Raw genomic sequence first — 23,579 nt, 5'->3', positions numbered from 1 at the left:
ATCACCTCTGCAGAGCGTCTAATTTGAAAACTATAAATAGCCTAGCAAAGCGAAGCACCAGGTAAATATAACGTTTATAGCGGTGATGGGCGGAACGTTTGCCAAAAAGAATCTCTAGAAAAGTTTACCAAACTTTTCTAGAGATTCGGCAAAGATTCAGCAAAAATACATTGTTGCCAGACTTAAAAAATAATATTTTGTTTTTCCCGCCAAAAAAGATTTTCTTTTTTTTAAGCTTAAATGTAACGTATAATGCATATTGACATAGTTATTACTTAATTAAGGTGATATTCTATGAGATAAAAGTATAGCTAGTGTCATTTTTGTGTGTTTACTGGCAATTTTACAGTGACTTCTTGCAAAAGTGGTGTGACAACGAGGTTGTCACACCACTTCTGCACAAAAATTAATGCAACGGCTGCTGAGCCTCCAACAGAAGAGATAACAATTTCATTGGAAGTATGCATGTTTTTTTCGATTTGAGTTGCTTGACACCAGCTTTGCATGAAAGTGTGCATCCCATTTTCGCAACGTCTCGTTTTTAACTTTTAAAATGGCGGTTTTTGATGTCAGGAAGCACGCGGACGTTTAGGAAGACGGGAAGAGTTAGAAATGTCGGATGTGCAACGTCGAGCATGATAGTTCCGAGTTTAGTTTTATGCTGAGAGATGAAAACCGTAAAATAACGCTAATTAAAAAGCAATATTATTTTTTTTTTTGGCACAGACCACTTCTAAGCTGACAACAACATTGCTATAATTGCGAGGAGTGCTTTAAAGTACTTGTCAGCCAATGTTGCAACTACCTTGTTGCATCGCTGGAAAGGTCAAATGAAAATCATGTTATCCAGATTGTACTGCATCATTTGTCACTTGGGCAGTGGACTGCAACAATTCCTGGTCGATCTGTTCTTGAGGCAGAAAATATTGAAGAGAACCACACTCACAAAAACTGACAAACACACAGTTAGCATGTCCCCTACTCTGCACCTCGCCGCAACCGCTGTTAGTACTACACTTTACAATGGTAACCGCACAACCGCACATTGTCCATTTGCAATCCATGGCCCCGTCACGTTCTCGCTCATGCGCAGACGTTTGCCGAATCTTTGCTCAATCTTTGACAAACTTTCCTTCAAAAGTTCGGCATGTGCTAAAATTTGCCTAATCTGAAGTTTGGCAGATTTGGTCCACCATTAGTTTATAGTTCGCCCAAAACATACAAAATAATAGCAACACCTTCCGTGGTGCGCGCAGTTCCCGTTAGGCGGGCACTTAAAATCTGTAATCATCAACGTACATGTACGACGACGACCATCAAAGGGTGAACTGTAGCAATCTGCCCTTTAAAACATACGAGAGAAAAATACTTTCGAAGCTAGATCTCGAGTTCCTTACATCCGGGGTGCTCAAACGTTTCTATCTAGAGGAACACCTATCTTTTTGGACGTCAAAAGACCCTTCCCAGTCCCGACATTAGTTCTATAAAGCGGTACAGGCCACGGCCATGTAAACAGCATTGCTCATACTAGAGAGCGTTTGGCGGACCGTTGTGTGCCAGTAGATTGATTATATCTGCTAAACTATTGCTTTAAAAGAAAAAAAGAACTCTTTACTCAGAAGCAGGGATGGTCAAAAAATTTGGAATATTGGGGAATGCCCGAAAATACTCTGGGCAATGCTTGTGTTCCTAACAACCCAGTTTGGGAACTCACGCCTTACATGGACAACCGCGAAACAGCCTGAAATCGGCCTCGCATGACGTCATGAGGGCAAGTGGGAGACAACAGGTTTTGCTAAAACACAGGTACACACTTTCCAGCACCGGACTTCTATTATTGATTGACGCAGGCCCTACCTGGACGGACTCGAGGCGGTTCCGCAGCTCCGCCTTGTCCTCGGCGGGGGTCCCGATGCGACGCAGGTCCTGCTCCTTCTCGCGCAGCCACTGGCGCACGATCTCGAGCTCGTCGTCCAGCTGGCAGGCGCTGCCTAGCAGGGCCGTGAGGTCGTCTGCGCGCGAGACCAGCAGGGACTGCAGGTCCGAGAACTGGGCCCGCAGGTCTCCCAGGGTCTGCTCCAGCTGCTGGGCGTCCAGGCTGTCCAGCTCGTGCGAGAGAGACTCTATGCGCTTCTCGAAGTCCTGCACCACGGCACGCTTGTTCTCCACTTCGCGCTGCTCCGCCTGGAAGGAGAAGGGGGACGTGGGGGAAAGACGTGAGTCAATCGAGTCAGGTGAGTCTGCGCGGTCACTGACAGAGTGAGATTGGCACGGTGCGTCTTTCGAATGCCCGGCTACCAGCATGCGCTTCATGCCTTCCACCGTGCTTTGGCTGTGCGCGCGGGCTTGAGGTGCACAAGATATTGAAGCGCTGTTAAAGGTAGAAAGCTTTCATTGGATTCGGGACAATTGAAGCGCCCCTTTGCCATTCTTACCTAAATAATGACTATAGCCCACCTTAATATTTTGATTCTGTTTAAATCCTCACATATTAACAGCAGGATTCCATGTTTTCGGAGTTGGTTTTTCAGTAAATTAGAAAGGTGTTTTTCTCAGTTTATTTTTCGCTCGAGATTCGGGGTTCAATAGAGTTAAATAATGCAAAAGCATTAACTGGCACCATGGAGCGAGCCGACGTCATGAGTTTGAAGCGCGAAAACGGCACATAGTTTCCCTGATCCCAAAGGTTCCATTAGCTGGCACGCAGCGACGAGGCTCCCATTGGCCGCTTCACGCGTCAATTTTAACGACCGCCACCAGATGGCCCTGCGTGTCCGTGCCGCCAGCGCACCGATAAAACTAACTGCCGCAACCCCATGCCACTACAGGCCCTGCGCCGGTTAAAATGGACCCACTGGCTCGCTCTCGGAGGCTTCTGCTCGTCTTGCCGCCGACCAACATGGCGCCGCCTCTCATCCACATCGTCAGAGGGGCCTTTATGCTTTCGTATTCACAACTCATAAGAAGTGCTAAGGTGTACCTCAAGCTTTTTTTTCTAAATTCCCACTTTTCTGATCTTGAGAGTTGATTTATTTGTATTTCCTAACTTAAAAATTAAAAAAAAAGAACTAAATAAATTGAACATGATGAAAACAACAAAATAAATTAAATTTCGGTGCCTGACCCATTGTCCCGAAGGAAGCTTGACGAGCTAAGAGGCAAACCCCTTTTGTCAGTAGTTCAAGATTTCAAAGGAAACTGAAGTGGCATGTCCTCAGGTCCACTGATCCTGTGCTCTTGTGAAGTTTGTTCGTAAAACACAGGCTTTTTTGCATTTTATTTTTACATTGCGACATCAGAATGCGGTGCTTTCCGGATAAATCTGAATTGGCAAAAAATTTACCGTGGAGTGTTTATCGGATTTTTTTGGATTTATCCACAAACAGGGAATCCTAAATATAAGTAGGGTTCCGTGTTCTCGGGGTTTATGCTTCTTCCGAGTTTGGGGTCTTTTTTGAGGGATTTATTTTTCCCCCACAACTTTGGTGTTTGCGGTGTTCATTTTTGGTGTTGGAAAGTTGAATCTACAGTTTGATTGCAAATTCCTAGGATCTTGGAAAATTGTAGTAGGATATGTAACGGGGCACAGTTTATATGCGAATGGTACAGCAATCCCATCTCTGCCCGGGCAGCGCAGTCTGTTGGGTCAAATTTTGGCTTCTGTCCGGGAATTTAGCATCGTGAAAGCCCAAACTAATGCTTAACCAAACTCAACATTTTTTGGCCAGAGTTTGGGATTGAGTCAAGCTACACTGCCCAGTTGGTCGGTTGTCATCTGGCAACCTTGGGGCCTCAGCTGCCGAGCCAAAGTCAAAATTAGGCTCAAGTGCTGGTTGTTTGGCAGTCACCTGGCATCTATGGCTTGTGTATGGCGCAGCCATCTGGTGAACCGAAAAAGAAAAGCCATACTTCGGCACTTCTCCAGCTGGTTGGGGCCAAAGCGAAGTACCGTAAAAACCCGCATATAATACGAGGTTTTTTTTCAAATTTTGCCATGTAAAATTTGCGGTTCGTATTATACGTGGGTCCCAACAATTTTCAGCTTCTGTGAGGCGCGATCTGACGCAGTTTGACGTGGTTTCGGTTTCGTAGCAATATGGCGTTCAAAACAGCTATCATCATCATTAAAATCACAATGTCCGAGAAGCCACCATGTGTCCACGGTCAGGCTGGGCAATGGCGTCGGCGCGAATCGCCGAAAACGATGCTCGGCCGCCTTCAAAAGAAAAGTAATTTTGGTTGCGGAAGACATCGGCAACAGTGCTGCCGGGCGACAATTCGCCGAAAATGAAGGCGGCATCCGCGGATGGAGACGACGAAATCAAGCTCTGTTCCCGTTCAACGGAACGAGAAGAAGCTTTGGAGGCCCAAAAAATGGCGTGCTCGCCGACGTCGAGGCAAGTCTCGGCGACTTTGTAAAAGAGCAACGTGAACGGCACGTCGCCGTAGTCATCAAGCTGCTGCAAGAGAGGGCCAGAGAACTTTGATGAGCCGACATTGGGTACACTAGGTTGTTCGCTTTATACGCCGCGCCGGGCTTTCACTGCGTCGGTGCACGCCCGTCGCTCGCTCTTTCAAGAAGTATGGAATTTCAAATGTGCCCGACGACACTAAAGACGACTGCCTTAGGGAGGAGGCATCGGACAAGGAGTCTGATGGAAGTGATGACAGTGATTAAGGTTCAATTACGACGCAAATATATGTTTTTCTTAAGACTTCCTGGCTTGCATTTTACGCGGAATATTTTCGCGGTCCTTAAATTGTTTCATATTATACGCGGATAAAACTTTTTTTTTTTCCTTCGCGGTCCTCAAATCATGCCTCGTATTATACGCGGGTTCGTATTATATGCGGGTTTTTACGGTACTTTGGCCCTAACAAAAGTAGTAAAACCCTATTAGACTTAAGTTAGGCGCCTTGGACTGCCAAACTTGGGACAAGTTAGGTTTCCCTCTGGTATGCCGCCTATACTAAACAGCATAGCTGACAGTGCGGTGGGAGCTCCATGCTCGCCGAACCGATCAGCCGCCTCCCGTTCATCCCCTGATTCCGCCCTCTACGCATGGGTATCGGCGGGAGTGAGATAGACGTATGACTGATCCAACAAGCACATAGCTTCCACTGCACTCTAAGTTCAGGAGTGAATGGAGTGCTGATATGGTAGCAGCGTCAACGGCCAACCTTTATCCTCTGGAGAGCTGCCTCCACGTTGGTGCTCTGGTATCCCGGGTTTGGGAGCTGCTCCAGGGCAGACTTCTTCTCCCGCAGCCACTGCTCCGTGGATGCTGCCTCCGAGTAGAGGCCGTCCAGCCCCGACTGGATCAAATCCAGACTCTTGGTTCGCCGAAGCACGCGCTTCCGCAGCTCTTCGCACTTCCCTTCGAGGCACCTGCAGCCAGCCACCAGACGTGCCGCGCTTTTACTGCCCTCGCTTTGGCAAAGAAAACAAAATGAACTCATGAAAACATGACGAGAGTAGCTACGGTGCCCACCTGTTCCAGTTTAGACGAGGGCATCTACTCAACCACCCTGGTAAGACCTAACTGATTTGAAAGTGCAAAGCACATACAAAGTGGTCAAAAGGACATGATGATTCGTAATATCTAGGTGTCAGACCGAGGACGAGAAAAGATTCCAGACTTTTCCGAGTAGTTTTTTTTTACAATTTTTTATTGGTTTGCTTTTGGAGTTTCCGTGACTTCATTATGAAGTGTAAATAGAGCTGCAGAGCCAACTTAGAAATTATTCGGTCATGCAAAATTCATCGCGATACATTTGTATCGCAGAAAGGCCAAGCTGCCATAAGCTGGCTTCACAGCCCAAATTTATGTATAGCTCTGTAAAAAGTACCAAAATAAAAAAAATGACCGCATCTCCACGTGGTGAATGATGTTGATTGGGGCGAAGCTCTGGTGGTGCTGATGATACTGATTTTGTTCATAGGTAGTGCTGATTTATTTTTTATTGCTCATAGGTAGTGCTGAGTTCCGGGTTTCGTTTCGACTCCATTACTACTGCTTTATGGTCGATGAAATGCAGAACCAGTGGTTCTTCTAGTGGATCAGCTTGGATCCGCTAGAAGCCGTGGGAATGCATCTCCACCGCTTAAGTCAACGGTCCATGTCAGAAAGAGAATGTGTGGTATGGAACGTGGTTATATACGCATTTGAGCATTTGACCGCAGCGCCCTCTCGTGTATAAACGTTGAGCCAATGCATGCAAAGTTTAACGCGATTATATATGCATTTGACTGCAGCGCCCTCTCCTGTATAGACGTTGAGCGGCTACATGCAACGTTTCATCCATGACAGAAACCCCAGCTCTTGAGTTTCTACCACATCTCACAGCCCCCCCTCGTCCCGCAGTCGTGGCCGAGTGGTTAAGGCGATGGACTAGAAATCCATTGGGGTCTCCCCGCACAGGTTCGAATCCTGCCGACTGCGCAAACATTTTTTCTTTTTTTAAGAAGACAGATGGGATGGCAATCGATGTGAGCATGGACGCTGGACAAGGCAAAACCTTAAGGAGCTTTGCCCCTAGAATAATTTTTTTTTTATTGTTGAAACAGATGTTAATACGAGTGTAAATACACCAAATAACCGGTTCATACTTGAGCTGGTCGTCACACTTGGCCTTGTCAGCTGGTTCGAGACACTTAGTCAACACGGCCATCTTTCCTCTCAGCTCAGCCACGTTGCCGCCAATGCCATTGACCTCGTCCAGCAACACCTGCAACGAGACCTCGTTAGAGCACCGGCCCTCACGTTAAAGGGCAACTCCAGTCAATATTTTTTAACAATTTGGGATTACAACTGTTTTCAGCTAAAGCTGTGTCCCTGAATTACAAGGTATAAATTCTTTTCAATATTGCGTGTAGTTTTATAAATATCACGGCTGGAAGCTTGGTTTCCGGCGTCTATGGCAAAACCGAAACTATCTGCAACCGAAACTATCTGCCAGAGGAACGGCAACAGCGATCATCAGCCATATGGCCGCGTCGTGTCGTCACCGTGGTGCTGCGATATGCGGTATACAACCAGTCCACCGCATGTCCACCGCGACGTGATGTCGCAAGGGTGCACCGCTTAGCGTTCTTAGAATAAAAGATAACCCACTTGCTGCCCGCTAAAGACCAGCTGGTCTCATCGTTAAAATCGGTTTTAGTGGAATGCCAGGCTTCGTTTTGATGCAATATTTTGGCAGTGATCGTATTTCGTGCCACCAAAGCGATACCAGACATTTATTTTAATTTTGATTCCGACCGGAGTCGATTTTTAAAAGAGAGAAGTCCTACGTTGAGCATCTGCAGGCGCTGCTTGGCATCTGCCACCGCTGGCCGATGCGTCGTCTCCAGAGAAGACTCCACCGCGGCAAGCCTGGTCTCCACCTGACTTGCCAGCGAGCCATACTCTTCCAAGGTTTCCAGCTGGGCTGTCCTCATGCTGGCCACCTGAGCAACCTGTGGGGAGGAAATCCAATCCAATCCAATTCAAATCCCAACAGCAAGAGCCCCACACTTGGCACCATTGAGGCCTGTTCGCACGTACGCCACAGTGTTACCATGGCACTATTGGTCGGCGCTGAAAATAGCGCCGACCTTGCTGGTACGGTGCTGTTTTGCATTCTATTAGTGACATTATGCTAACACGGCGCTGCATCGGTGCTAACTTATGTTTGAGTCGATACTCGAAAAAGAGGAGCCTTTTTTTCGGCGAGTTTTGTTTACTGATTGTTCGACATTTAACTTGATTTTGTCGAAACACAAAGACAATGTGCGTATGTTTTCAGACATCTATAGTCATTCAATTCACGGTTTTGCTGTTTCTTAGTTTTTCCCCAAGAGACAGTGTTTAGTCTCCACATAAGTAAATATTAGTAGGGCTGTAACATTTAGTATCTCAATCACCCTTTATTTTTCATTTTGACAAATTTGCGACATTGTTCCGCTTTATTTTGATAAAAGAGAAAATACCTGGCCATTACAAAGCTTCAGTAAAATCATTAAAGAGGAGCATGCCAACACAAATTAAAACGGCCAGGGAGATTTGTGTTTGTTCATCGTCTTCTCCACTTGCTCAAAGGTTAGTACGTCGGGAAGATTATGATGCTTTCGCTTCCAGTGTGCCAAAAGGGCAACGGAGTTGCAGGGGCGTGCATAGTAAACAAGAAAACGATTGTCGGCATTTACAAACGTATTATGCACTTTGCCGGACAGGCATTGCCAGCTTTGTATAATTGACCGTGCAGGGCGCGTCCGATTGTACAAAAACAACACAAAATAGTGATGTCAGCTTCCAGCTTTTGATGTACAAAATTGAAAAAAAAAACAACTGGGAACAACTTTCTTGTGCTGAGCGCCGGCGGCTCGAGGCAAACCAACGTCGGAAGTGCACTTCCCACGAACACGTAAAAGGGTATGGGCGCAACATGCAAGAGCAAGTCAAAAATCACCGTTTGAGTCCGTCTTTTTTTTTTTTCATTGCTTCTTTAGCTCGCATCTGCGACGACTTGCCAGACTTGTCGGTGCATTGGCGTGTTGGTAAGTATGGCGTAGTGCCGGCGACTCAGCGTCTCGTAACCGTCGTACCCAGCGCGTGCGCATGACAGTCAAACTTCGATTGAACTCTTGTCAAACTTTTGTTCACGGTTCGAGAAAGTCGAACTCGGTCGAAGTCAAACCTCGGCGGGGTCGCAATATCCCTACCGATAACGAAGCGACTTGCGGCAAAAGAGGCACCTGCCACACCCACTTCCACTGCCGTGCTACCGCCAGGATCATGGCAGGAAACAGTGTGACATTTCTGTAACATCATTAGGTGGATTTCGAGGGACTACGTTTGAGGATGCAATAGACACGTCAGTCGGAGACGCGTTGCAAGCACCGTAGCCACGGGACGAGGTGACCACTTCGTGCTTACCTGAGCCTCCAGCTGATGCAGCCGATCCCGAAGGGAGGCCTCGCTGGGACCTGGCAGCCCAGACTTGAGCTCTAGGGCATCCACGGCTGTCAACTTTTCAGAAACCTCTTGCTTTATGTCCTGCAATCAGACGGCCAATCATCGGCCACTCAGATCGGTCGGGGAGAAAGTGGCTAAGCAACCTTTGCTCACGCGTCTTTGAACTCTAAGTTGAGATTGAAGCAAACTTGGGGATAGAAACGAGAAAGACGAAACAGCTCATTTATTTGTCCCCCGCACTTAGTGTGCACGTGGCTCCAGTCAACGAATCTACCGACTTTGCCATGACACTGTTTTCCATCTAGGCAGGCTAGGAGACTGCAACAAATTTATAATTTAGGGAGGAAGAGCATCGACCCGTGACAAACACTTTATTGGGTGCACTGGCGCACTTACGCCCTACGTATCCTTGCCCCTCCAAATGAAGCGTCGACCATGAGACATGGCTCTTTCTGCATCTTTTCGTTTAATTGCGAGTTACCAGAAACTGCTGGGAGCCAGCGATTTAAGTAAAAAGCTCTAACTAACTACAGTACTTCATGGCATGTAGATTCGAGTAAGCTAGAGGTCGTACGTTGCTGCGAGGTGCAAATTAGACGCGAGTGTCACGTTGGCGTTTGACTCGTGCCCAATCTGTTTAACATAGATGAAAGTCCAGTACTATGGCCATCCGAACACTCCAAAACCTGGAGTGTCAACTTTACCACAAAGCGCTCAAAAGAGCCAATCGCTGCAATCTATAGAGTGAGCATTGTGAATATTAAGGCTGAAAATATGTTTTGGCCTTAAAATAGACAGTCTGCGCTGTGACACCGACCATGGTGAAACGTCACAGTGCAGGCTGTTTTTTAGAGCGCAGCTCTTAGGGGCCCGTTCCCGGCTTGAGCGGCGTCGCCGTCGGCGTCGGCGTCGCCGTCGCCGTCGCCGTCGCCGTCGGCGTAACCGCAACCCTCGTAACCCTCGTGAGGGTTACGAGGGTTAATCTCATGAGGGTTACCCTCACGAGGATCACGAGGGCCACGAGGGTTACTTACCCTCGTAACCCTCACGAGGGTTACGAGGGTTAGTTACCCTCAAAAGGGTTACCTTCACGAGGGTTACCCTCACGAGGGTTACTTACCCTTGTAACCCTCACGAGGGTTACGAGGGTTAGTAACCCTCGTGAGGGTAACCCTCGTGGTTACAAGGGTAAGTAACCCTCGTGAGGGTAACCCTTGTGAAGGTAACCCTTTTGAGGGTTACGAGGGTTAGTAACCCTCGTGAGGGTAACCTTCACGAGGGTTACCCTCACGAGGGTCACGAGGGTTATGAGAGCTACCCTCACGAGGGTTACTCACCCTCGTAACCCTCACGAGGGTTACGAGGGTTAGTTACCCTCACGAGGGTCACGAGGGTTATGAGAGTTACCCTTACGAGGGTCACGAGAGTTACCCTCACGAGGGTCACGAGAGTTGCCCTCACAAGGGTTACTAGGGTTACCCTCACGAGGGTCACGATGGTTACCCAGGTCGTGACCCCCCCTGGGGTCACGTGACCTGGGGATACCCCCGAGGTCACGTGACCCCCCGTTGACGTCATTGGCACTGATGACGTCGTCAGTGACGTCACTGATGACGTCACCGGCATCCGCATCGTCATCGTCATCATCACTGATGACGTCATTAGTGACGTCACTGATGACGTCACCGGCATCCGCATCGTCATCATCATCACTGATGGCGTCATCAGTGACGCTACTGATGACGTCATCGGTATCGTCACGTGGCCCCAGGTCACGTGACCCCCCGACGTCACGTGACGCCCCAAGGTCACGTGACTCCCACAAGGTCACGTGACCCCCAAGGTCACGTGACCCCCCCCGCCCCCCGAGGTCACTTGACCCACCCCCCAGTACCCTTCCCTCCTCCTCCTCAAGAGCTGCGCTCTAATTCGGCGTTACAGGGAGTTGTAAACGGCTTTCATTTTTTCTTCGCCTAAACACGTCTTCAAGCTCGTCGTTCACCGGCGCTCCATACACAGATTGCAGTGATTGGCTCTCTCTACTGCTTTGCAGGGGGTACAGTGCAGGAGGTAGAGTGTAGGAGGGAGGTAGAATGTAGCAGGGACGTAGAGCGTAGGAGGGAGGTAGGGTGTAGGAGGCAGGTAGGTTGTAGGAGGGAGGTAGAGTGTAGCAGGGAGGTAGAATGTAGCAGGGAGGTAGAGCGTAGGAGGGAGGTAGGGTGTAGGAGGGAGGTAGAGTGCAGGACTGTGTTGGTGGACTCACGTCCAGCTGCCTGAGCTGGGACTGCAGCAGCAGCGGCTGAGGGGTCAGTCGGGAGGCGGCCAGCTGCGAGACGGCCGACTGCTTCTCCGTCAGCCAGTCCTCCAGGGCGGTCCTCTGCCGGCCGGCCTCCTCAAAGCCCCGCAGCAGCTCCTCCAGCTGGCTCACGTGCACTTCCAGCTGGAACAAAGAAAGCCCCACTACCTTCGTACAAGGTCTCGTCTAGAAGTGAACGTCGCTGGGTTTCCCGATCGTGCTCAAACAAGTCGTAGGCTTCACTTCGCCCCCCATTCTCCCGGTCCCAACTGTCGCCTCTACGCACATTCTCCTATCCACACACCTTCTTGCCCCGCCCTTCCCCCGGTTCTTCCCCATTCCCCGTTTGCCTAGCCCCATTGTCCTTAGAGTGCTCCCTACCATTCCGTTATGTCCTTGTGCTCCCTAGACCCTCGCAATGCAATCGCAGTCTTTTCCTCTCGAGAGCAACGGTTAATAACGAGGGTTTCTGGTCTTGGGCATTCATTAATAAACAAATTGCATTCTGTGCATGTAGACAGCAGGAAGTTATTCAGCGTTAATGGGCATCTCCAATGTAGATAAGAAATTAAGCTGGTGCAGTACCGCAGCTAGCCTGAGGTCTTTGACGTCCACAACGCAGTAGTGGTACAAGACTGCAAGCCGGTACGATGTTCATCCGGATCGAGAGCACCAGGGATAGGGACTAAGTCCAGGATGAATAGGTTCTGCAGAGCGAGGTTTCATCCTACAAGCACCGAACTGCGGTGGTTTAACATGCCCGGCCACATACCTGCCACTAATAAACACAGATCAATGTGCCCCAAATGTTACCAGATGGATGGGTGCAAGAAGACGAGCCCCAAATTCAATCATTTGATGTTTAGTACAACTGTATATCTGGTATATCTTGTGCGTAAGTGGATCAGGGTTGCTAATAATGTGACAGTCCATTAAGGGGATGTGACTTCCTCAATTACATATAAACACAATGGTTTAAAGAGCCAAATAAAGGTGAACATTACTTTTGCACTCTATTCTGCTGGACATTTGCTTCCCTTTGCGCACTGCTACTTTCTTGATTGCGCAACTTCTCCACCAAGCTTATCAGCTGGAGTCGTGGCAGTACAGCCGAAACAGATAAACGGCAACTTCATCTCGTTAAAATAAATACCAATTTATTGAGGCATATTCCAAAAACTTTCAGCCTTTCCACTCTGGTGAAGAAGGAAGACCAGCGGAACTGTACTATGGTGGGGCGATCTCAAAAACAATGCTTGGAGGACGACGTCAAGGACGACCTCAAGGATGATGCCTAGGCACGACCTCAGGGACGACGTCTAGGACGACCTCAAGGACGACTTCTAGGACGACGCCTAGAGAAATTCAGCCTTTCCGGTCTGGTGAAAACCAGAGTGGAAAGTCTGAAAAGGTGGCCCCCATCTATGAGCGACGGCGGCACCCAGACAACCGGCAAGCCAGTTGTCTGGTTGCTGTCGCCGCTTAGATGGCGGCAGCTGTCTAGAGTTATGTGTCGAGATTTATTTGTCCACAGACACGAAACTGGGGAAACTAGCCCTTAACAGCTTTGCTGTAAAAATCGCGGTCCCTGTCGCAGCTTTGAGGCCACTGCGAGACTCTTGATTTCGTGCATCAAGAGAACTGTGGTTACTGATTTTTAACGCCCCACCTAGGGGGTTACTAAAGTTAATCACCACTACCATATCATTCTTGCCACTATACCTCAGTTCCCAGATATTTACAAAACCATGGCTAGTACTGCAGCCATTTTGCTAGCAGAGGGGAAGAGAAGTGCGCTGGTTGAGGGACTGACCTGTTCAATGTTGTCCTGGAGCCGAATTTTGATGCTAGCCTCTTGCTCGGGCATGCTGAACATGGTGCCCAGCTCAGGACTGGACGGCCTGCTCACCGAAGACACGGCCTCCACACATGCCTGGATGGCCTCTTGCAGCTGAACCCTCGCATTCACCAGCTGGGACATCAGACCCTGCGTCGCAACGTAGAAAATACCGCAAGCTGAATCAGGCCACAGATGACACAAACCCACACTGTAACAGCGTTCTTGTGGGAATCTCACTTCTCTTGCCTAACAAATAGCTAGCGTGTTGCATTCACTTAAAAATATGACAATTTTCGGAGGATTGTGGAATAGTCTGCGACGCACCACAAAAAAGTCGACCTGCATGAGCTCGCTAAAATAGAAATATATTGTTTCTAAAGAAAAAAAATTGCTTATATTTGATCTCTGAAGATGCCTGAAACTTAGATTTGTAGCAGTTCTAAGCAGTTCTACCACACACCAATCAGAAGTCAGCCATTGAGCCGGTTTTACTTGCTCCCTGGGTGCATGATTTCCACAGGTTTTAAGGGGCACTAAAGTGGTTTCTGAGATTGTCTATTTATGGTTTTATGATTAAATTTATTTACCGCTCTATTATCGATTTTATAATTAATATAAAACGCTGTCAGAGGTACTGGCTCGAGCACGTGGCTTCATCTATGGTTTCGTTTGTGCGAAAATGTGTGCAAATGATTGAGATCAAGCCCCATGCTTGCACCAGCAGCTTTGACAGCATTGTACAATAAGTATAAAACGAAGTATTCCTCTAAGTACTAAATTCGTCTGAAAACACAAGAAAGACATTTAGAGTTCCTTTCTCTGTTGATCTGCTACGGTACACCCGCACGCCGTGCCTCGACCAAACCGACCTTGCACGTTTCCAGCTTGATCTTGGTTCTTTCCGGCGTCTTGGGCGTGTCGTCGGCAAACTGCGCGATCTTGGGCTCCAGCTCGGCCAGCAGCAAGTCGCAGACGTCGAGCGTCGTTTCGTAGCTCACAAACTTTTGCAGGGCGCTCTCCAGGCGAGCCTGCATGCCATAAAGATAGAAATTTAGCAGCCTTTACGCGCAGTAATGAAGAAGACGTCCGACAGAAATTTAAATGTAAGCCTCTCAGTCCTACAGAGAAGGTTGGGAGACAGATAACAAGTGGCATGTCTGGAGCCCCTCCCACCGTTGGGGTGACAAAGTGTTTGCAAAGACGCAAGTATACGATGCAGTGCTGTTGGCACAAACAAGCAATTGCCAGTGCATTCTTTTTATCCCTAAGCCTCAAAGGGCTGCCAAAAAAGCTATTACGTACTGCATTGGAAAGTGCTCGTTCGGGGCACTAACCTTAGCAACGGTAAAGTTTGACGCCCACCAATATAATGTTTGCGCTAACGGTGTCCCGCAGTGTACACACATAGGCCAAAGTGCTGTTTACAACCGTGCCGGTATTTGCCCACACTGGGTGTGAGCAAACGCCACCGCGGCGATGCGACGTTGGAGCCGCGTGTTGGTCTATACCAACTATGAGGAGCACAACTTTGTCTGGTTCTTGCACAGGGGTTGTGCCAATGTCATAATGCCGAGCTCTTATAGGCTGCTTGAAAGAAATAGTGGGTAGAACTCAAGGCATTGAGGTCTACCTACTATCCTTTCAATCAAAGCCAACCTGAGTTCGACGTCATTCTGACGTCACTACCACTGCTGCGCAAGAAGCCGACAACTTGCTCTTCGCATAGCCTCGCTAACCAAAGTCGCTTTGCCAGTTTGGGGAATAGGGTGTCAAATTACCCAGCAAGAGGTCGGTGGATCGACTCCCACGGAGGGACACAGACTTTTGTAAAGACAACTGACCACGTTATCGTAGTTTTCTCTGCAAGTTTCAACGACGCCCTAGGCTTGGAAAGCAACGCTAAAACACACTCTCTGTTAAGATAAAACGTTTGTTGGCCGCCAATATCAGAACTCTCGCAGTTGCCATTTCCGCTTGGGATGCCGTCAGGACTGCTGCAGGCAACGACATGACACTTCCGTGATGTCGTCACTCTTGGGGTTGTGGTAAACGTAATGGTCGGAGAGGTGCTCCGGGCACCGTGACGCGGGCGTGGTCTGCTCACCTCGACCTGGACGGCCCCTGCGAGGAGTGCGTCGTAGCTCTCCTGGATGTTGTCCAGCTGCGACTGGACCTGCTGCTCCAGCTGGGGAGAGTCCTTGCGGTAGCGGTTCACCAGTCGCCGACCCTTGGCCTTGACCTCGTCCAGGGTGGACTGGTACTGCTTCACCTCGGCCAGGATGCCCTGGGGGCGTACCGCGACGAAGCGAAACAGAACCTCGTCGACTGAGTCGTACATTGAAAGTGGTGAAGGCACCACTAGGAAGCAAAATATAGCTCGACTGATCGGTTGAAAGTGTAGGGAGCACTGTGACAAAGAAAAATGTAACCTGAATGTATTTAATACTTACATAACACGAAGAAATGCTTTGTTTGTCTATCCCGTGATTTGTCTTGTTTTGCCTCTCACGCTTTTTATTTCAAGTTGATAATGTTGTTCGAACTAACCCATGATTTTCCCTTGTGAAGTTGGGGGAGATTTTAGACATTGCAAATATTTATTCGGCTCAAGAGCTCTTCGGCATTTGCCTTAAAAGGTTTCAACGTTTCAAGTGTAGTCTTGAAAGCAGTTGTTTTGATTCTACAGGCAGTACACCGAGTTTTATTCCAGTAAGCGTGCCGCGTTGCTGAGTACAAGTGCATCGCATAAATGCAAACTGTGTAGCACGAAAACCCACACGAAGCTAGCTGCTTTCCTGCAATGCATCGGTGTACTATAGCGAAGAGAAAGCACACTTGCTAATGCAGAAATCCGATTGCCACTGGACGATTTCCTGCAAGGTGCACTTCATGGAGTTGCAAAAGAAAGGAGGCGAGAGAGTAGAGGAAAGTACTTGTAATACAAAAATGCACAAGAAAAAAATGTTTATCGTAAATTGTTAGGCAGTTGTGTCGCACACATGAAACTTTCTGGCATCCCAAACGTTTCACGATACTCTGGTTTCGATACGCCAGACACCTTTGTTCACGGCGCTCTTCATCCTACTATCAAGACCGGTTATAACGAAATCGGTTATAACGAAATAGCGGCTACAGCGAAGCAATCATGATTTCCCGTTCCCTTTTGCACCTCGTTATAACCGAAGTCGGTTATAAAGAAATAGCGGATATAGCGAAGTGATTTCCGATTCCCGTTGACTTCGTTATGACCGGTCTCGACAGTATAGTTTAACACATACCATATGTGCACTTGATAGTTGTTCCTAGAATAAAGTGATACACCACTAATTTGGCTGATGAACGAGGCAATCTTCCAGAGCCTTCCGTACTTTCTATCTCCTCTCCCTCAGTGCATACAGGTAGTCAAGCTCCTCCTCACCTACCCCTCTGCCAGAGCCTTCCATACTCTCCATCTCTCCCTCAGTGTGCACGTGGCCAGGCTCCTCCTCGCCTAACCCTTTGGTCACATGACCTGCCCCTTAACCAATCAGCGTCAGGCACTTCACTCCTCCTCCCCCACCCGACACCCAATCAGTGTCGAGCCTCGCAGCCAAGCTTTTATCCAGGCTTCACTTTTATCTGGGCTTCACGAAATGCCGAACACCTAGCCGTAGAACGTTTCACGCTAAAATGTCGGCCCACCTTGTACTTGTCGAGCTGCTCCTGGGTCTGCTGCCTGTTGAGGACCTGCAGGGAGTGCTGTGCCATGACCGGGAAGGACATCTGCAGCAGCCACTTCTCCGTCTCCTGCAGCGCCTTGTTGTAACTTTGAGCCTCATGAAGCTCCTCCTCTAGGGACTCCAGAATTTCCTGGGGGGAAAAATAATGAAACCATTAGAAAAAGATAGGGCAACTAAGAAAACGTGAGCAGGCTGTGCTCTGGGAGAGAACGATCACCTGATATTGAGCTCATTTACTCCCCCCGGCAATTGGCGAGGTGGGCGACCAATGGTGTTGATTCGGGAATGTGATGTGACTTCGTGATTCCACTATGCTTTTTACACACATACCCTCAAGCTTGTCTTTTACAGCTGGATGATACATTGCCAGGAATACAACTTGTGATGGCAAGGTGAACAAAAGTTACGCAAGCTTGATCATGCTAACAAAGATTGGCAAGCAGAAAATGTGCGATAGGCCTTCAAGAGAGGAAGAGGAGGGCATCTCAATGGCACCGCCTACTGAAGATTCGCTTTCATTTCCAACATGCACCATGAGATGGCACTACATGACTGGGAAGGGTGTAAAGTGCGCGAGCTCATTCACGCGCCACGCAAATGATCTCGCTCTTTGCGGGGTCCGAACCACCGGGCCTGGATAGCTCAGTCGGCAAAGCGCTTGGCTCAAAATCTCGAGGTGGTGAGTTTAAATCTTGCCGGACGACTGATGTCTTTTTATACCGTTCCCTAAGGGCACAACGCTTTTCGGTGTAATAACAGCTGGCTGTTACACTAAAACGTTACAGAACTTCAGACAAATTGGCTGATAAAACAGATTCTGTGCCCAAAACTTCTCGTCGTGACATAAGAGAAAAGAGCCATAAGAGGGTGCTACTGCATACTTTTGGAAATCCAGAAACATTGTAGAACAGACAATGCTTTACATGATTTAGTGGGCAAAAAATGTGGGGTGGGCTGGATTAGAACAGTGACATGAGTGCCAGAAACCTCCCGTAATAGTATAGTGATTGTCGTCCTTCATCTTCACAATGCATCTCTTCTGTCATGAGTGGGCTGGATTGGCAAAGTTTTAATTTTTGTGGCTGAACTTAACTATTGCTGAACTAGGACCGAGATGTTGCACATATTCACTTTGTCAGCTCAAAGCCAGTAGAGTGGTGCAAAAACAAAAAGAAGAATAAAGGCACTAGTGCAGTGGTTCTCAACCACTGCTCTAGTATTGGATGATTAGACAAGCAAAAGGGTAAATGAAGGGAACTAAGTACATGCAAACCAACTTTAAAGTTCTGAAACAGAAAATAATCAATCCTGCTTGCTTGGCACACATGACTTGGCCTTTTAACCCTTGTAGGACAGCCTGCATAAATCAAAAGTTCTATTGTTTGGCTTGACTGACATTCGAGGGCTTCGGGACCCAAAGAAGGTCTTTAGGGTCCCCAAAGGGTCTGCGGACCCCCATATAAGAACCACTGCACTAGATAGAGCATACCTGCAGCAGCACACAGTCGACATTAACCACGTTAACTAATGGTTCGTAAGCAGCATTATTAACCCAGGGGTCCACTGAAATTCCAGTTCAGGAGCTGTTAGCACCAAAATGATGCAAAGAAACCACATTGCTTACTAAACTACATCGTTTACAATGTGTTTACAAGTGGGGTTTTAAGGAGCAACACCATCAGTTCATGGCAGACCTACCTGGCATTTCTTTTGTAGCGATGTCAGTTGATCGGCCATTTCTTGCAACCCTGGAGAGACGTCTTTACCGCCCGTTTTCTCCGCCAGTTCCGAGGCCTCAATGCGAAGTTCTTGCAACTTGTGACTCTGTTCTTCCAAGTCACGTGCAGTGTGCTGTTGGAAAGTGTAAGAAGGGTCACCACAACGCTATAGGCTTTTAAGTGCATAGCATTAATAAGGCCAGCTCTTAGTGCTTTCCTGCCCGGTGGATGTAGCCTCAATGGTGAAGTCACACTGATGACATCCCAGTGTTATGTGATGTCATGGACCTGACATTCATAATGCGACATTGTGATGTCACGTGACACCATATTGTCACGTTACACCATGATGTCACATGACACTGTTACGTCACGTGACGTATTCTATTTTCGTGACAGTTTTTCATGGCATTTCCGTTGCACTTTCCCCAGAGATCCCGGCCGTAAATTAAACCCATCCTGCATCAGAACGTGACCGCAGGCTCAGTGCCCCTCACCTTATACTGCTCGAGAAGAGAGCGGATGCGGACGAGGTCTCCGCCGGACACCGGCTTCTCCTTGAGCGTTTCCTGGGAATTCTGCAGCGAAGACCTCAGGGCATTCGTGCCGTTGATGAGCTCCTGCCACCGAGACTGCAGGGAGGCCAGTCGTCCGGTGGCTTCACTCGTCTGCTGGCCCAAGGCCGTCAGCTGGTCTCGCAGAGCGTCCACCTGCGTCGACGAGGTTCGTCAGAGGGAGCCGATAGAAACTGAAATAAATCTCTCGACTCTGTCCGTAGGTAGGACAAGAGTAAAGAATCTCCTCGATCTCTGGACGTCTGCTACGTTCGATTTATCCGCCCCTCCTGTACCAGCTGCAGCAGACGTACACTGTCGCGTTTGATTTAGGAGTGCAGCCTATCTCAAAACACGAACCAGAAGTATACCGCCCTGCACTTTTCTGCATTGCTGTAGCTTGGTGAAAATGAATTGAACAAGCTAAGTGTGACCCAGCCTTTGGAACACGATAATCGAGACCAGATACGAATATAGTAGAGCAGAAACTGGCTCATACATTGGTGTTTGAACACGACCGAGCGCATCGCTAGCACTTGTGACTACTTACAACGAAAGAAACCTACGCATTGTCTATGAGAAATGGTGACCTATAACATAGTTCGAATTTTCTAAAGCCCGTGATGAAAGAATAATGCGTAATTAAAAAATTATGCAGATCACAAATGTTCCGGGGTACTTGGGGAATGGCATCGGTGTCTTCTCTCGTCGGAAGCGGTTGCAAGCCGTCGTAATGCATTCGATCGCGCCCAAATGAAAATGTGTGAACCAGTTTCAATGTTCCAACAGAGTCCCTTCAAGTTGGCGATGTTGGAAGCGCACCTTTGTTCGTTGCATAACGTTGAGTATTCTTGCGGAGTGCGAACAAGCGAATGCATCCACGAATTCTAAACCCTCAACGTAAAATTCGAAATTAAAAAAATGCACCTGTCAAAGATTAAACCTTAAGTTGACAAGAAAACGTAATGAGAAAGATGAAGTGAGACATCTTTGTGCATTTTATGCGCTACTCGAATTCACATTTACGATAAAGAAAGAGGGACATGGACGACAAACAAACGACACAGCTTTCATCTTGAAGTAGTTTATCACGAGGTCTGAAAAGACCGAAGGCAGACAACAATGTGCATACCTGTGCTCGGATGGGGGCCTGGCTGACGTCGGACAGGTCGCCCAACGTGCGGCTGGCAGCCTCTGTGGCGGCATCTAGGAGCTGTTTGCCCTCGGGAAGACTTAGATGCAGTTTCTGAAAAAAGGTTAAGGTACGTGAAACATCCGCTGAAACTAAGTGCAACAAAAAAAGTACAAGCCGGTTGCAAACTTGTGAAAGGAAAGAGTAGTGTCAGGGTAAGCATTTTGTGAAAATTCGGCCAAGATCGCCGGAGTGAGAAGATTGGGAAGAAAAATATTTCAGGCCACAACAGCTACTGGATGAGACCTCTTGCGAGTAATGTCCTAGGTTATACTTAGGGCCCCCTGTTTTAGGGTAAAACCCAATATTTCCAAGTATTTGCACAACAGACATGTTTTCTGAAAATGGGTTAAACCCGATTTTTACTTGAATTTAGAAGATGAATTTTACAATTTTTCGAATTAATCTGCCTGAATATATTTTCTATGAAACAAAAAAAAACTCTTTCACTTTTGTTTTTGTTATTAGCGAATAAGTGAATTTTGTGTTCGAAGCAAATTCAAAGCTAATAGTGGTTTTCGCCAATATTTTCGAATTGAATATCGAGTGGTTTCTCTAAGCCTTTGTTAGGGGAAGCGCACAGATGCTGTGTGCATGTGACGTGGGCTGCACCCATTGGATTGCATGGGCGACCGCTGTAGCCATTTTGTGCTGAGCCTGAGAGATGGCGCAGCGGCTGCGGTGCGGGAGCAAAAGGAATCGGGGGAAAACGGGGGAAAACAAGGGGACACGGGATGACGGCGAAGCTTGGCTATACCAGCGATACCGCTGTGTGCGAGTTAGTGAGAGAATAGTTTTTTTTAGCAAGATTGCTTGCTAGCGAGTCGTAACCGCAATAACCAGCGATGAGGTACGTCACCCCTTCACTACTGCTTAATTAAACGAAAACATAGCTGAACTTGTGAAGGTTGTTGCCAAGCTTCTCCTTGTCCATTTCTACGAAGAGTTAATTTTGATCTAACTAGTATATTTATTGACTGTGACCTTAGAAAGTCCAACGGCTACGTTCGGATGGCAAGTAACGATGCATTTGACATAAAATTAGACCTATAGAGACGTCCAGCTATGCCTAATTAGGGAATTTATAAATATTCTTGCTATAAGCAAAATATCTTTTCTTGAATAACGTATGATTAACACAGGTTGTCAGGACATCTCTGCCTAACATATACTTAAATGTGTCAATTTAATTAAAAGAAAAAAAAACACTTCTACTGCAACGTAGACATCAATATTAATAAAATTTCTGTCTTTTGAAACACGTCTGGTGCGTGCGTGCACCATCCTGTTTTGGAAATTAGCTTTCTTAAGCACACAGCAGTGATATTCATACTTTTTTAAGTATTGAGTGCAGCGGGTTAGCTCCTTTGAGTGTGCTTCATACGGTGCACCAGTGCGCTGTGGAGAAGCCACACCCGCAAAAGTCAGCTTTACGAGTATTGTTTCTCCGCATTGCACCGGTGCTCGGTAAGAAGCATGCTCAACGGGGTTGACGCACCACAATCAACACTTTGGAAAATACCAACATCACAGTTCATCTTGAAGTGAATATCGAATAGCGTATTATTCGAAAATTCGAATATTCGCATGAAACTATATATTTTATAAGTAATTTGACAAGGCATATTTTGCCTCGTTATTATTTGCTATAAGAGCCTGGTAGTGGCGGCGTTAACGAAGAAAGTGATTTTCTTACCTTTAGCTCCGCCAGGTGTTCCTGAACAGTCACCAGATCTCCACCGGGCTCCCTGGCAGAGTTTAGGGACCGCTGGGCTTCTTCCAACCAGTGGACAAAGCCCTGCTTGGCCTTGTCAAACTCTTCCTGGCTGCCTAGGCTTCTCTGTAGCCTGGCAATTGAGTCCTGCGGGTATGAGCAATCAAAGCACGTCTCAATCACGTCTGATGACCTTGGGGACACAGAAAATGTGTGGTGAATGAGCCGGGCATGTGCTGTGCCCGGTCAACTTCCGCCAAGCTCCCTCAAATCCCACAGATCAAGTTCAGCGGGGTCGAAGGCGCTTTACGAGGCAGGTGCTGCGACAAATCTAAGTGTGGAAGTTGACCAACTTGAGCCAGATCTGCCAGCGGAAGATGCTCGCTCCAAAAAGGGCGCTTCTGAAGTGCTCCAAATCTACGGGTGGAATTCGCCATGTTAGTGACGTCCTGATTTTTCCGCTATTCAGTCCCCGACTGATTTTTTGGGCGTCGAAAATTTGGACTTGCTTGTTATTTCGGACATCGACGAGGAACCGTGACTCACCCAAGTGAAATAGTACATATTAACAACCAATTTTCCAGACAGTTCACAGCTCTACAGTTCAATATATCGGATTAAAATAGTTACGAATGGCGGCCGCTGAGAGGCTGCTAGCTTGGACTTTTTGCTGGCTTGACCGTTGGCTTAGCTTGATGTCTCAGATGGATTGGTTAAGTTGGATAGGTTAGACAGCTCTCCTTTAGCGCTGCCGAACCAGCTGCTAGGCGTGCTATGCTAAGCTTTTTTTTTTTTTTTTTTCGCTACGCATCATTATCATTGTCTTGCTTTCTTTCTTTGGTCGATTTTCCCTCTCCAACCAACTTTTTGTTCTGCTTTCGTGCCAGCCGCCACCCATTAAGTGTAGAGTGCTCTGTTGACAGCTTCTAAACTTTGTACCTAAATGTCTCGCAGTTTCGTCATTTTGCCCAGCGTCGATACGTGCTTTGGACCTCATGGTCTCCTCTTGCACTTCCGTTGGGTGAGGACATGACACTGATGCGAATGCAAGTGGACATGATCGCCTGCAAGCGTAACATGACACAAGGTATTCCTAGCTACTTGTCTAAAGCCCGCTTAGGCTCAATAAAGCCGAGTTTTTGTAATCTGCAGATTTTTCGGATTGATTTATTATTCAGACTTTTCTTCAGCCCCCTCGAAGTCCGAAAAATCGGTTGGCGACTATTTAGCAGGAAATGTAAATGATGCTTCTATGTGGCTATATTGCTCATATGACCTTGACCTGTGTGTCAATCAAACTCGAGTGTAACGCGTCGCTTTTCCCATTAATTACCTAGCGATGTACCACATTCTGTGCTAAGAGGCTAGAACCAGAGCGATGCTTGGCAACAAGTAACAGCTCACCTGGAGTGCTGCAACCAAAGATGCATACGTTGTGGACAACTTGACGGCTTGATCTCGCACGGAGGTCTGCGCGCTGACGAGCAAGAGCCGCTCGCACTGCTCGTTCAATTCCTCCATATCGGGCTTGTGGAAAGACGCCTCCTCCAGAAGGGCCTGCAGAGAAATCATTGTAAGAGACTCAGGAC

The 23,579-nt window shown here is 47.7% G+C and overlaps 1 protein-coding gene across 1 annotated transcript in view; it reads right to left on the bottom strand.

The window, feature by feature from the left end:
- LOC120847711 (nesprin-1) overlaps positions 1-23,579 on the bottom strand; it is a 45,596-nt gene that overhangs the window by 1,345 nt on the left and 20,672 nt on the right. The window contains exons 16-30 of the mRNA XM_040219577.3: positions 23,395-23,547; positions 21,973-22,137; positions 20,217-20,330; positions 19,028-19,240; positions 18,511-18,663; positions 16,775-16,942; positions 15,198-15,377; positions 13,963-14,121; positions 13,067-13,240; positions 11,221-11,397; positions 8,919-9,038; positions 7,295-7,459; positions 6,611-6,729; positions 5,182-5,389; positions 1,858-2,184 (exon numbers count right to left, since the gene is read on the bottom strand). Of these exons, the coding sequence (XP_040075511.3) occupies positions 1,858-2,184; positions 5,182-5,389; positions 6,611-6,729; positions 7,295-7,459; positions 8,919-9,038; positions 11,221-11,397; positions 13,067-13,240; positions 13,963-14,121; positions 15,198-15,377; positions 16,775-16,942; positions 18,511-18,663; positions 19,028-19,240; positions 20,217-20,330; positions 21,973-22,137; positions 23,395-23,547 (2,595 nt within the window). The remainder of the gene's footprint in view (positions 1-1,857; positions 2,185-5,181; positions 5,390-6,610; positions 6,730-7,294; positions 7,460-8,918; positions 9,039-11,220; positions 11,398-13,066; positions 13,241-13,962; positions 14,122-15,197; positions 15,378-16,774; positions 16,943-18,510; positions 18,664-19,027; positions 19,241-20,216; positions 20,331-21,972; positions 22,138-23,394; positions 23,548-23,579) is intronic.

This window comes from Ixodes scapularis, unplaced genomic scaffold (assembly GCF_016920785.2).
Source record: "Ixodes scapularis isolate PalLabHiFi unplaced genomic scaffold, ASM1692078v2 PGA_scaffold10__122_contigs__length_95168666, whole genome shotgun sequence".
Taxonomy (NCBI): Eukaryota; Metazoa; Arthropoda; class Arachnida; order Ixodida; family Ixodidae; genus Ixodes; species Ixodes scapularis.
Note: the sequence above shows the minus strand (reverse complement) of the source record. Positions and strands in the feature narration are given on the sequence as shown.